At 37.4% G+C, this 13,801-nt stretch overlaps 1 protein-coding gene across 1 annotated transcript; it reads right to left on the reverse strand.

The window, feature by feature from the left end:
- Positions 1–4: 4 nt before the first annotated feature.
- On the reverse strand, positions 5–9,010 carry LOC115940315 (protocadherin beta-6-like; the record flags this gene model as incomplete). Its single annotated transcript, XM_081810188.1, has 1 exon — positions 5–9,010. A coding segment is annotated over exon 1 (1,398 nt), but the record flags the coding sequence as incomplete, so codon positions are not given.
- Positions 9,011–13,801: the final 4,791 nt, after the last annotated feature.

The following is a 13,801-nucleotide window of genomic DNA, read 5'->3' on the forward strand; positions in this document are numbered from 1 at the left end:
GGCTGAAGGCCGGGGCGTTGTCGTTGACGTCGGACACCGTCACCGTTAGGTGGTGCTGGGTTTTCAGCCTGGGCGTCCCCAGGTCAGTGACGGTGATGGTGATGTTGTACTCGGCCTGGCTCTCTCTGTCCAGCGCTCCTTCAGTTACCAAGGTGTAGAAATTCTCGACTGATGGTCTTAGAAGAAAGGGGAGATTGTCATCTATAGAACAAATAACCTGTTGATTTTGTCCAGAATCTGCATCTGACACACTGAAAACTGCTACTATGACCTCTGGCAGGTTTTCGGGGATGGGACTGACGAGGGAGGACATGGTCAGTTGAGGAGCGTTGTCATTTACGTCCAGAACCTTGATGACTAAAGAGCATTTTCCTGATAGTCCCCCGCCATCTGTAGCCTCAATATCCACGTGGTATGATTGAAATTCCTCAAAATCCAAAGTCTTTCTCAGTCGAATTTCTCCTGTAATTGCGTTTATTTCGAAGGGTTGATTAATGTCATCTCCCTGAAATAGAGCATAAGATACCTCCCCAAAGGATCCTGCATCTAAATCTGTCGCTGAGACGGTGATAATCAGGGAGCCCAGGGAATTGTTTTCAGGGATTTGTGCCTCATAGAGTTCCTGAGCAAATTCGGGAGCATTGTCATTGATGTCCAAGACCAGGATCTGAATCTCCGTGGTCCCAGACCTGGGCGGAGACCCACCATCCAGCGCTGTGAGGGTAAGCCTTAGCTCGCGCTGCTCCTCGCGGTCCAAGGCTTTGTCCAGCACCAGCTCCGGGAACTTCCTGCCATCGCTGCGATTGCGAGTGAGAACGTGAAAATGAGGATTGGAGCTGATTATATAGCTCTGAAGACTGTTGTTACCAGCGTCTAAATCCTGTGCCATTTTCAAAGGAAATAGCTTTCCTGGTGTAGTAATTTCTGATATTTTTAGTAGCATTTCTCTGGCTGGGAACTCTGGGGCGTGGTCATTTATATCTCTGACTCGTAAAGCAGCCTGAAAAAACTGCAAGGGATTTTCCAGTAACACTTGAAAAGGTAGCACGCATGGCTCAGTGGAGCCGCACAGCTCTTCCCGGTCCAGTTTCTCATTTAGCAGTAAATCATAGGTCTTTGGGTCAAGCTGCAAATACTGTCTGTTCCCCTTGAAAACAACCTGGGCACCACGCGCAGCCAGTTCTCCTCTCCTGAGTCCCAGGTCCTTTGTCAAATTGGCCACAAACGTGCCAGTTTCTGACTCCTCCAGTACAGAATATTGAATCGATTCTGAACCCGCTTCCCACAAAAGCACCCATATAATGAGAATTGCCACTTGCCTTTTCTTGCGATGTACTTTTGTTCTCGCCATCTCCATTATGTCTGATCCCAGAGGAAAAAATCTTTTTCCAGTCCCCATCATCACGTCCACCACCGACCCTCCGAAATGTCTTTACTGTTGAATTTCGAATTCGTCTTATAACTTGTCTGGTGACGAGTGCCTTCCTGAATACTACTATCTTAGCTCCAGCTGTAAGTGTGTTCTGTATTTTGGGGGGCTTCTGAATAAAGTGGAGTCCACCGAATCTGCAGAGCTCTTATTCACTCTCTTAGCCTGCACTGCCACCACGCGTTCAAATTAATAACTTCAGGAGGTGCATACAGGCAATACCATTTCCAAAATCTGAGCCTTATAAAGACTTTCAGGTGGAGTTAGTGTTTTTCAAATTGTAGTGTGTGAACCATATGCATAAATAATTACTTGGGAGTCTGAGTTGTTTTTTTCAAGGTTGACTCCTGGGTTTCCCTCCAGACCTTGAATGAAATTCTCTGGTGGTGCTAAGGGCTGAAAATCTGCACTTCAATCTCTCTCTTTAAGTGATTCTCGTGCATACTAATGTTTAGGAATCACACCCTCAGGTAATGTAAACTTCCTATAATCAATTTTTATTCTTTGGCAGTGAAATTTATCTCTGATGAGTAGTGTGATTTGTGAATCCAAAAAGTACACTATTTAATCGTCCCAACAAACAAGTCAATAAACTATACAAAATGTAAAAGTTGGTTAGCAACACCAATTATAAAATAAACAATTATTTCTCTAAGTTATATGGCTCATAAAATGGCATGAACAACAAGACTTAACTTATTTTGTGGTTACACCTGCACAGTAAGGGGAACAATTAAGCTATTAGGAGGAAAATTGAGGCCAACACATACTTATGATAGAAGTATCTGATTAATTAAATTATTTAAAAGGGTAACTAGTGGGGCACCTTGGTGGTGCAGTCAGCTAAGCGTCAGACTCTTGGTTTCAGCTCATGTCATGATTTCAGAGTTGTGAAATAGAGCCCCCAGATGGCTCTGAGCTCCTGAGCTCCCTGGGTGTCAGCTTAAGACTCTTTCCCTCTCCCACTGCCCCTCCCTGCTGCACTCTTTCTCTCAAATAAATAAATAAATCTTTAAAGAGGAACAAGCAACAATCAGTCTGTCATAAGTAGGCATTTTAGGATTTTACTTCATTTTGTATGGGTAGAATTGGTCATGATTTTATTAGTTTTGTTCATTTTATTGTAACTTTTAAATCAAATTTCCCTCCTATATTAATTAATTAATGAAGGCCCAAATATATTACCATGTTGTAAGGACATAATGCAATGCAGAATACAAACATTCAAGAATCACCTCTATCATCCTCTCACAACAAGGATGACGCTAGTTGCTATTATAAATAGACACCAAGTAAGATAGTGAATTACATTTGAGTGGATTCCATAGAATTCAATGATGGTTCATCATGGCTATATCCATTTCTATCTCACCATTTTCTGCTCAGATAAATAGGAAAATATGTCTTTAAATATCCTCAAAATATATGAAATGGGTCAGTGCACATATAAGAACACAAAATGTGCCAAACATAATCTCATCTCAGATTGATTTCATATTTCTTGAGAGGTGAAATCAATTGAGTTCAACCGAAGTTCACTTCAGGTAAGAGCCAAAGTGATGGAAGATAAAAATGAGGATATTTTTCAAGATGTTTCAACTCTAGGTAAAATAAGTAAAGCTAAATAAAGTCTAAACTCTGAACAGATGAAATAATTTTGTAGTTAAAAAACATCTCTACCTACCCAGAAGGATAAAAAATAAAATCACTGTGACCAGCCTCCGTGGTTCACTTGATAAATGTTACTGAGAATAGACTTCCTTGAGAGTATGAATAACAAGATAAACTGATGAAGTAAAACCAACAATCATAAACATATTAGATGGGTTTAGTTTCTTCTCTGAAACAAAGTTATTTCCAACTCAATCCTTCCTTCGATGGGCATTCTGATTCCAGCTTGATGGCATCCCTGCCATTTGTGTGGTCCTTTGAGCTCTCTCTTTGCCTGCAGTGCCACCAGACATCTTCACATACAGCTTACTGAATTATTTTTCACTTTAAAGCAAATTTTACTAGCAGTACAGTATCTGTGATACTCAGTTGAGACATTGAAATGTCTTTGAGAATGTTGCTTGTTATGACAGAGAGGAAGAAGATAGTATCTTAATGTATCATCCAAGGCTATCAGTTGGTATGTGAAGACACTGCCTTTTTATGGAAATTGATTATTTTAGATTCTTTCAGGAGAGTGCTTCTCTGTTTTATTCTCTTTCGCTTTCCTTTGCTAGAGTAGAACTGAATTGAATTTATAAACTCGTCTCACAAGTAATAACTCACTAACATTTGTGGAAAAAGTTCAACACATACAAAGCAAACAGCATAACTTCCATTTACACGTCATCCAGCTTCACAACATCTTGTCTCATTTCATCTATAACTTCCCCTCCACTTCCCACTCAATGTTTTTGTACAGGTCTTTTCTTAAGGTAATGTTTACACAAATTGAAATGCATCAGTCTTAACTATATAAATGGATCCATCCATGTAACCCACACCTCTTTCAAGATACAGACTATTTCCATCATTCATTGGGAATCTTCTTAATCATATTTTCCAGCTTAATTTTAATAATTAGGTGGCAAAAACTTGGTCTCCTCTGGACACAACATGGAAAGGTAAACAATGTAAAAAACCACCAAGCCCTATGTCATTATGCTCATGTACGCTTATGTGAAGTGACAGATCATTAAGATTAATTTTACTGATTATTACCAGTGAGCTGAAATAATACTTTGATGAACTATTGTAAAGTATATTAAACTTAATTTTATTTAGTAAGCTTATAATTATTGCATAGCTGATCAAGCTGGTTTCCATTTTTATGCTACAAATGTTTGTTTTCCTTTCATTCCATTATAAATTTTAAAAATTCTTCAAGTTCTAAATGTGAGAATCCATCAAAATCCTACAGGAGAACCTCTTTGGCCTTGGCTGCAACAACTTCTTGCTAGACATGTCTCCAAAGGTAAGGGAAACAAAAGCAAAAAATGAACTATTGGGACTTCAAGATAAAAAGCTTTTGCACAGGGGCGCCTGGGTGGCTCAGTCATTAAGCGTTTGCCTTTGGCTCGGGTCATGATCCCGAGGTCCTGGGATTGAGCCCCGCATCAGGCTCCCTGCTCGGCGGGAGGCCTGCTTCTCCCTCTCCCACTCCCCCCGCCCCGCTTGTGTTCCCTCTCTCGCTGTGTCTCTCTCTGTCAAATAAATAAATAAAATCTTTAAAAAAAAAAAAAAGCTTTTGCACAACAAAAGAAACAGTCAACAAAACCAAAAGACAACCGACAGAATGGGAGAGGATATTTGCAAAATCTTTTCAGATAAAGGGTTAGTATCCAAGATCTATAAGGAATTTATCAAACTCCACACACCAAAAATAAATAATCCAGTCAAGAAATGGGCAGAAGACATGAACAGACATTTCTTCAAAGAAGACATACAAATGTCCACCAGACGTGAAAAAATGCTCAACATCCCTCAGCATCAGGGAAATACAGATCAAAACCACAATGAGATACATCAGATCAGTCAGAATGGCTAAAATTAACAAGTCAGGAAACAACAGATGCTGGTGAGGATGTGAAGAAAGGGGACCACTCTTACACTGTTGGTGGGAATGAAAGCTGGTACAGCCACTCTGGAAAACGGTATGGAGGTTCCTCAAAAAGTTGAAAACAGAGCTACCCTACAACCCAGCAATTGCACTACTAGATATTTATCCAAAGGATACAAACATAGTGATCCGAAGGGGCACCTGCACTCCAATGTTTATAGCAGCAATGTCCACAATAGCCAAACTATGGAAAGAGCCCAGATGTCCAACAGATAGATGAATGGATAAAGAAGATGTAGGATATATATATAATGGAATATTACTCAGCCATCAAAAAATGGAAATCTTACCATTTGCAATGACATGAATGGAACTAGAGGGTATTATGCTAAGTGAAATAAGTCAAATCAGAGAAAGTAAATTTTCATATGATTTCAATCATATGTGGAATTTAAGAAATAAAACAGAGGATCATAAGGGAAGGGAGGGAAAAATAATATAAGATGAAATCAGAGAGGGAGATAAACCATACAAGACTTAAGTATAGGAAACAAACCGAGGGTTGCAGTTAGGGAGGAGGGTGGGGGGATGGGGTAACTGGGTGATGGGCATTAAGGAGGGCACATGATGTAATGAGCACTGGGTGTTATATGCAACTGATGAGTCACTGAACTCTACCTCTGAAACTAATAATACACTATATGTTAATTAATTGAATTTAAATAAAATTTTAAAAAACAAAAAAATTTAAAAAATTCTTCAAGTTTACTAAAAATGAAAGACAAAGATTAACCTTCAAGGTTAGGCTTCCAAATCTTCTTTAATTTTGTTATGAATCTCTTAAAAAAATCTTATTTAATTTAGCTATATCCAAGGAAAAACAATACTTCAGGGCAAAGATGGAAATATATAAGCAATCACTTAAAGAACCCTCTGAATTGATGGGAGAAATGATGCAGAAAAGTTTGAAAATATAAAGGATTTGAGGGGCTCCTGGGTGGCTCAGGCAGTTAAGCTTCCAACTCTTGATTTCATCTCAGCTCATGATCTCAGGGGTGTGAGATCATCGAGCCCCATGGCTCTGCACTGGGCATGCAGCCTGCTTAAGATTCTCTCTCTCTCACAGACAGTAGTTTCAGTTCTGATGGTATAAGCAAAACAAATAAAACATGTTTATAAAAGTTGTATCTTGAAACACTGGTGTTCAACAGCTAGCAGCTTATGTGGTTCACCCCATGCATTGTTAGTGTTTCAAATTTTAATGGTTATCTCCAGCAGCTATTTCTGTAGTAGTTGCGTTTATCTTTTGTCTAACCCTAACTGAATTATCTTTTTCTCATGGAGGCGTTTATATTCAAAGTGGTGATTCCTTCCCTTAGATGCATAGGGAGAGTCACAAGTTTGATGGAGATGACAGTTTAGTAATTTATGTACTGTTGGAATTTGTGCTAGCAGCTTGAGCACTTGTTCTGTGTGCCTATGAACTTAATGCTGCTTGTCATATCCCACTTTGACTTCATGGAGAATGAATCCCATCTATTCAGCAAAGGCTACTAATATTAAGTGAATGGTATTTTCTGTGTGGAAACTGAATTTTGTGTTATTAGCCTTTAGCTAGGGAATTTTTCCACTAGGTGCTCAGCTACTAAAGAAAAACAAAAAACAAGACACAAAACTATTCTCAAACATTCATTATTAGACAACTGGAGTTTTTGCTGGTTTTGTAACCTACTAAAATGGATAGGCTGTTGAACATTTCACATTCAAAAGTTTTTTGTAGGGTGGTGGGGAAGGGGGGGTATCTTCAATGTTTATTTTAAAATAAAAGAAGTTCTTGACTTTAAAAAAAAAAAGATTCTCTCTCCCTCTCTCTCTCTCTGCCCCTCCCCCGCTAAAAAAAAAAACAACAAAGAACCAGCTTTTTACTTCACTGATTTTCTCTATTATTTTTATTTTGGATTTCATTGGTTTCTTCTATTATTTTTATTATTTCCTTCCTCCTGCTTCTCCTGCTTGCTTTGGGTTTATTTTCTGTTCTTTTCCTAGATTCTTGAGGTGGGAGATTAGATAATTGATTTGAGACTTTTCCTCTTTTTTAATGTATGCTTGTAATGTTATAGATATCCCTCTCTGCACTGCGTTAGCTGTGTCTTACAAATTTTAATTTGTTGTCTTTTCATTTTCAATTCAGCTTGATATATTTTTTTATATCCCTTGAGACTTTGTCTTTGATCCAGGGATTAATGAGAAGTGTGTTGTTTAGTTTTCAAGTGTTTGAAGTGTTGTTTTTATGTTATTGATTTTTTAGTTTGATTCCATTGTGATTGGAGAACCCACATTGTATGATTTCAGTCCTTTTAAATTGGTTGAAGTTTGTGTTATGGCCTTGTTTATGTAGTTTATCTTGTATATTTTCTGAAAGCATTTGGAAAAAATGCTTATTCTACTGTTTTTGGCTAGGAATTTCATAAATATGGATTAGATTCTGTTGGTTGATGGTGTTGTTTAGTTCTGAGTTCTTGCTGATTTTCTGTCTAGTTGTTCTATCACTTGTTAAGAGAGGGTGTTGAAGTATCCAACTTTGATTGTAGACCTATTTTTCCTTTCACTTCTGTCAGTTTTTGCTTTACATAATTGCAACTTTGTTACTTGGTGTATACATACTAAATACGTATAGAATACATAGGAATGCTTTGTCTTCTTTTGTTGTTATATAATGTCCTGAAGAAATCTGTCACTTTCTTCCCCACTTTCTGGTCATTTTCTTCCCTCTGATGTCTACTTTATCTGAAATTAGTATGGTCGCTCCTGATGTATTTTTCTTAACATTTGCATAATATATTTCCCATCTTTTTACATTCAATCTGCCTATATCATTATATTTGAAGTGAAGTGTCTTGTAGACAGCATACAGTTGGACATTTTTTAACCCATTCTATCAATCTCTTTGCTTTAATTGGTGTGTTTAGACCATTTACATGTAATGTAATAACTGATATTAGAGCATAAGCCTAACATTTTTTTGTTTTCTATTTGTTCCCTGGAGGGTTTTTTTGTTTCTCTGTTTTCTTTTTCCTGCCTTCCTGTGGGTTATTAGAACATTTTTTAGAATTCCAATTTGATTTATCTGTAGTGTTTTTTAGTGTATCACATTGTATAGCTTTTATAATGGTTGCTCCATACATAACTTATTACAGTTTACTGGTATTGTCATTTTACCAGTTCAAGAGCAGGGTGGAAAACTTACCTCCCTTTATATCCCTTTACATCCCCATTTATAATTGTCTTAAAAATTTCCTCTCTATATACTTAGAATTATATCAGACATAGTCAGATATAATTTGGGATTCAACCATCAAACATAATTTATGAAACTCAAGAGAAGGAAAGTCTATAACATTTACCCATATTTTTGTTTACTGTGTTTTTCTTCTTTACTGATGTCCCAAGATTCCTTTTTTTTTTTTTTTTTTTTTTTTTAGGTAGCCTCCACGTCCAACATGGAGCTCGAACTTACAACCCTGAGATCAAGAGTCGCACGCTCAGAGTCCCAAGATTCCTTTCTTTTTAATTGATTCCTTTCCGTTTGGAGAACTTTCATCAGCCATTCTTTTAGGGTAGGTGTACTGGCAACAAATTCTCTTCCTGAAGGATATTTTTACTGGATATAGGATTCTGGGTTAACATTTCTTTTCTCTCAGCACTTGAAAACTATGTGTCCTTCTTCTAACCTCTATGGTTTTTGATGAGAAGTCTACTGTCATTCAAATTGTTATTGCTCAATGAATAATGTGTCATTTTCACTGCTTTCAAGATTTTTTCCTTGCCTTTAGTTTTCAGAAATTTGACTATGATGTCTTTTGATGTGGATTAACAAATATGATGTCATGAGGCTTTTCCCCTATGTTTTCAGCATGTTGCTCCTCTGTTGTGAAGTTGCCAGGATCTCTCTGCTTCCTGTAGCAACAAATATCAACACTTCTCCTAAGGGAAGAAATAGAAATACTCAAAATAAAGTGAGGGACTTACTTTAAAAAAGGATGGAGAAGAAAAACCAAAGATGTAAAATGCAAGAGAAATATAAGAAACATAGAGGAATAGTTGAGAGTGTTCAATATCTGACAAACACAAGTCTCAGAGAAAAAAACAAGATAAAATTAGGAATACTGTTATTAAGGAAATAATAGTAGAGATGAAATAATCCCAGATATGAAAAAGCATGAAGTGTTAAAATATATGACATTAAATGACATATATAATATATAACATATCAATGAAGTGTAAGAAAACTAAATGCATTTTCAGACATGCAGAGACAAGAGTTCATTTTTCGTATACCCTCTCAGGAATCCACTTGAGGATATACTGTAGCAAAGAGAGGGAATTTTTTTTTAAAAAGGAGATAAGTAATCTATCAATGGACTTAACTAGGAGAGGTATGAAGACAAGATGATAGTTTTGTTCACATTTAGAGATCATTTAGTCCAGAAAGAAGCAGAAAGATAGTGGGCTTCAGGCAAGAAATATGGGAACCTGAATTATTGATTTAAAGATATTTGAAGATATGGTAAAGCCAACTGATGGAGTCTAAAATGGTGAATCTATTTGATCTTGATTCTAGGAACACTCTATTTTCAATGGCACAGGAAACACAAGAATAGATCAAAGGAGCAGAAAACACAGTCCTTACCACTAAGTAATATGGCTCTGCAATGAACAACATATTTTATTGTAGTTAAAAATATAACAAAATTTACCATCATAACAATTTTTCGGTGTACAGTTCAGCAATGTTAAGTATATTCACATTGTTGTGAAACTGATCTTCAGAACATTTTCATTTTGCAAATCTGAAACTCTATACCCATTAAACAAAACTCCCCTCTCCTCCTCCCCCCATCCCTGGTAATCACCATTCTACTTTCTGTTTGTATGAATTTAACAACTTTAGATACATGATTTAAGTGGAATCATACAGTATTTGCCTTTTTGTGACTATCTTATTTTACTTAGAATAATGCCCTCAAAGTTCATCCATGCTGTAGCATGTGATAGGCTTGCCTTCCTTTTTTAAGGCTGAATAATATTCCCATTCTTTACACACACACACCACATTTTGTTTATTCATTCATCCATATGTGGGTATTCGGGTTGCTTCCATCTCTTGCCAGTTGTGAATACTGCTGCTATGAATATGGGTGCACAAATATCTATTTGAGACTTTGCTTTCAATTCCTTTGGATATACACCCAGGAACAAGACTGCTGGATCATATAGAAGTTCTCTTTTAAATTTTTTGAGGAGCCTCCATACTGTTTTTATAGCACTTGCACGATTTTACAATCTCACCAACACTGCACAAAGGTACCAGTTTCTCTACATCCTTACAAACACTTGCTATTTTCTGGTTTTTGATAGCAGTCATCCTCATGTGTGTGTGAGGTAATACCTCATTGTGGTTTGGATCTCCATTTCTCTGATGATTAGTGATGTTGAGCATTTTTTCATATTTTTGTTGGTCATCTGCACATCATCTTCAGAGAAATGTCCATTCAATTACTTTGTTCATTTTTTAATGAGGTTACTTGATATTTTGTGGTTTCTGTTGGGTTGTAGGAGTTCTTAAATATTATGGACATTAACCCCTTATCGGATAAAAGATTTGCAGATATTTTCTCCCATTTGATAGATTGCCTTTTCACTGTTGACTGTGTTCTTTGATGCATAAAAATTTTTAAGTTTGATGTAGTGTCATTTGTCTATTTTTGCCTTCATTGCTTTTGGTGTCATGCCCAAGAAGTCATTGCCAAATTCAATGTCATGAAGCTTTTCTCCTGTGCTTTCTTCTAGGGATTTTATAGCGCAATGAATATTTTGAGAAAGAGAAAATCAGCCTCTTATAAATAGGAACTAGCCTAGCACTCACAAATGGGCCATGATCTTCTCCTGTTGAATATAAACAACTTCACAGAACATCATTAAAGATCATTGTGATAAGATGGAAAAAACCACAATAAGATGACATCATGATCATGCTTGAGCAGAGACAAAAACAAGAACATGGTAAACCGCCCCCCACCAAAAAATGACCAAGTCCTCTGTCCTAGCTTATTATGAGTGAATGCAGGTTTTTAAAAAACCAGTTACAGAGCCCAGTTACAGGGGCACCTGGGTGGCTGTCATTAAGCATCTGCCTTAGGCTCAGGTCATGATCCCAGGGTCCTGGGATTGAGCCCTGCATTGGGCTCCCTGCCCTCATCCACTCCCCTTGCTTGTGTTCCCTCTCTCTCTGTGTCTCTCTCTGTCAAATAAATAAATAAAATCTTTAAGACAAAACAAAAAAATAATAATAAAAAATAAAAAACCAGTTACAGCTTTAACCTCACTTTGTTCTTCTCATCTCCTAAATAAAATTCAGTAAGAGCCCTATAATAGAATTACTGCCATTCACTGAAAGCATCTAATCCAGGGCTACTTCCTTGAACTCTATGCAAAATCACTGAACACAAGCCCAAAACCTATAGCTCCTTTTTAAGGCGCTATTACTAAGGTAACCCATGCTTTCCCAGGATGTGCTGTCTCCCTCATTACAACAAGTCAATAAACCCAACTTTGTTCTGATGCAGTGTGTTCCTGGTGATCTTTGGCTGCAGGGCATTCATAATTTATGTGTCATTAATGGTGAATTTTTAATATTGATTTTCAGAAAACAGATCTACAGACAAAAGGGGGAATTCTTAGCTATGGTTGTAGAGTAAAAAATGTCATCAACCTTGACAAAAGTAAAAGTTAATTTGATAGAGGTCTGAAAGTGTAAGGGAGAAAGAGGTAAGAGGGAAAAAATAAGAACTGTATTCTATTCTGTCATACAAGTAAATGCAAAGGAACTGTTGTTAGTGGAACAATAAATGTTGCTAGTGGAATAATAAATAAAAGATTTCAGTTTGTGCAGGGAAGTACTGGAAAACAGTGACACAGCCATATGTGAAGGATGAATGAGAGAAGTTTTAAGTGTGCTAGGTACTAAACAACAGCAGGAAATTGAGGAAATTGTTTTAAGTTTACAAAAAAGTTACAAACATATTCTTTAGTAATAAAGAAATGAATATAAAAAGAACTAGAAATAAAAGGTTTAAAAGTACTTTCCAATGGGATAAAATGAAAAACAAATACCAAGTTTTGGCAAAAATGTGGAGGAACATCCAGACTGTACTGACAGCAGTGTAAATTGGTACAACCAGTTTGGAAAACTATTTGGAAGTATCTACTACACTTGATCTTAGCAGCAATTTCACTCCTAGGTATACACCAACAGAAAGGCATATAAATGTTTGCCAAAGGACATGTATGAGAATGTTCAAAGCAGTATTATTCGAATAGTCAAACCTTGCACCAACCCAAATAGGATGGGCAATAAATTGGGAAAGCTTCACACAATGGAATACTATACAGCAATGATAATAAAAACTAAAATTAAAAGCAATATCATGGACAAATTTCAGAAACATAATGTTCAGTGAAAGAAGCCAGACACAAAATAGTTCATACTCTACTATTCCATTGATATAAATTCAAAACAGGCAAAAACTAAAACATAGTATTGGCAGTCAGGATAGTTGTTATACTTAGGCTGGTAGTGACTTTAAGGGGTAATTTGTGTGGCACCTGAAATGCTAGCAATGTTTCATTTCTTCATCAAGATACTGGTACCAAGTATGTTCACTTTCTTAAAACACATTGAGCTGATGTCAGGATTTGTTCCCTTTTCTGTATGTATAGTTCAATAAAAAATGTTTGTTTAACAAAATGTTTGCCAGTGTAGATCAGAGCTAGGAAAGAAGAGTAGAAGATTGTTGATTTTTTTTTTTTAAAAATTTACTTATTTGAGAGAGAGCGCAGGGGGGTGGGAAGGGGCAGAGGAAGAGAGAGAGAGAGAATTTCAAGCTGACTCTGAGTTGAGCCAGAGCCCCACACAGGCAGATCCTGACCCTGAAATCAAGACCTGAGCCAAAACCAAGAGCCCAGGCTTAACCATTGGAGCTACCCAGGTGCCCAGATTATTGTTGCTTTTTGTCAGGTTTTCTCACACATTACATTTGTTATCATGTGCATGTATTCCTTTGAAAACAAAATTATGTAAAAACATTTTTATTTTTGCTATTTAGCATCAAAAACACTTGGAGTGTGATGAAAAATGAATAGAATACAGAGAAAAACAATATTTGATTTCATTAAAATAGCTCACCCTGACAAATACCATCAGGAGCAAACATCTCAGAAAAATCAAGAGCATGCTTAGATTTGGGGTGGCACTGTGTAAATAGATGCCATGACATAGAATTCAGTTTTTCAAAACTGGACAAGATAAAGTTCAAAGGATAAATTTACTACAAAAGGGAAATCATACCTGAAGGTGGGGTTTTTCTCCGTGACGTTCTCAAACTTGGTATTTGGGGAAATTAGAGATAAATGGCAAAACACAGGGCATTATGATCAGATCCCTAATTGAATCCAAAGCTATTCCGGAAGGTGGCCTTTCCCTCTATTACTTCCACAGCGCCATGGGGCGGAAATTTGGGGATAATAGGCTTCAAGAACTTGAACTCATTTGACCCGGGGCCTTCCGTCAGACACACGTCATACTGGTAGCTGTGCGACAGGGTCCCCGCGCCGCTGACGTCCACCAGGTGGCCCGCAAAGGGGCCCTCGGGCACCGAGCAGCCGCCCCCCGACGCCGCCCGGCTCCTCCTGCCCAGCCGCACCGCCACGAAGCCCAGCACCGACAACAGGAAGAGCGACGACACCGACGCCAAGGCCACCAC

Source organism: Leptonychotes weddellii, unplaced genomic scaffold (assembly GCF_054177405.1).
Source record: "Leptonychotes weddellii isolate Sample4059 unplaced genomic scaffold, ASM5417740v2 HiC_scaffold_1980, whole genome shotgun sequence".
Taxonomy (NCBI): Eukaryota; Metazoa; Chordata; class Mammalia; order Carnivora; family Phocidae; genus Leptonychotes; species Leptonychotes weddellii.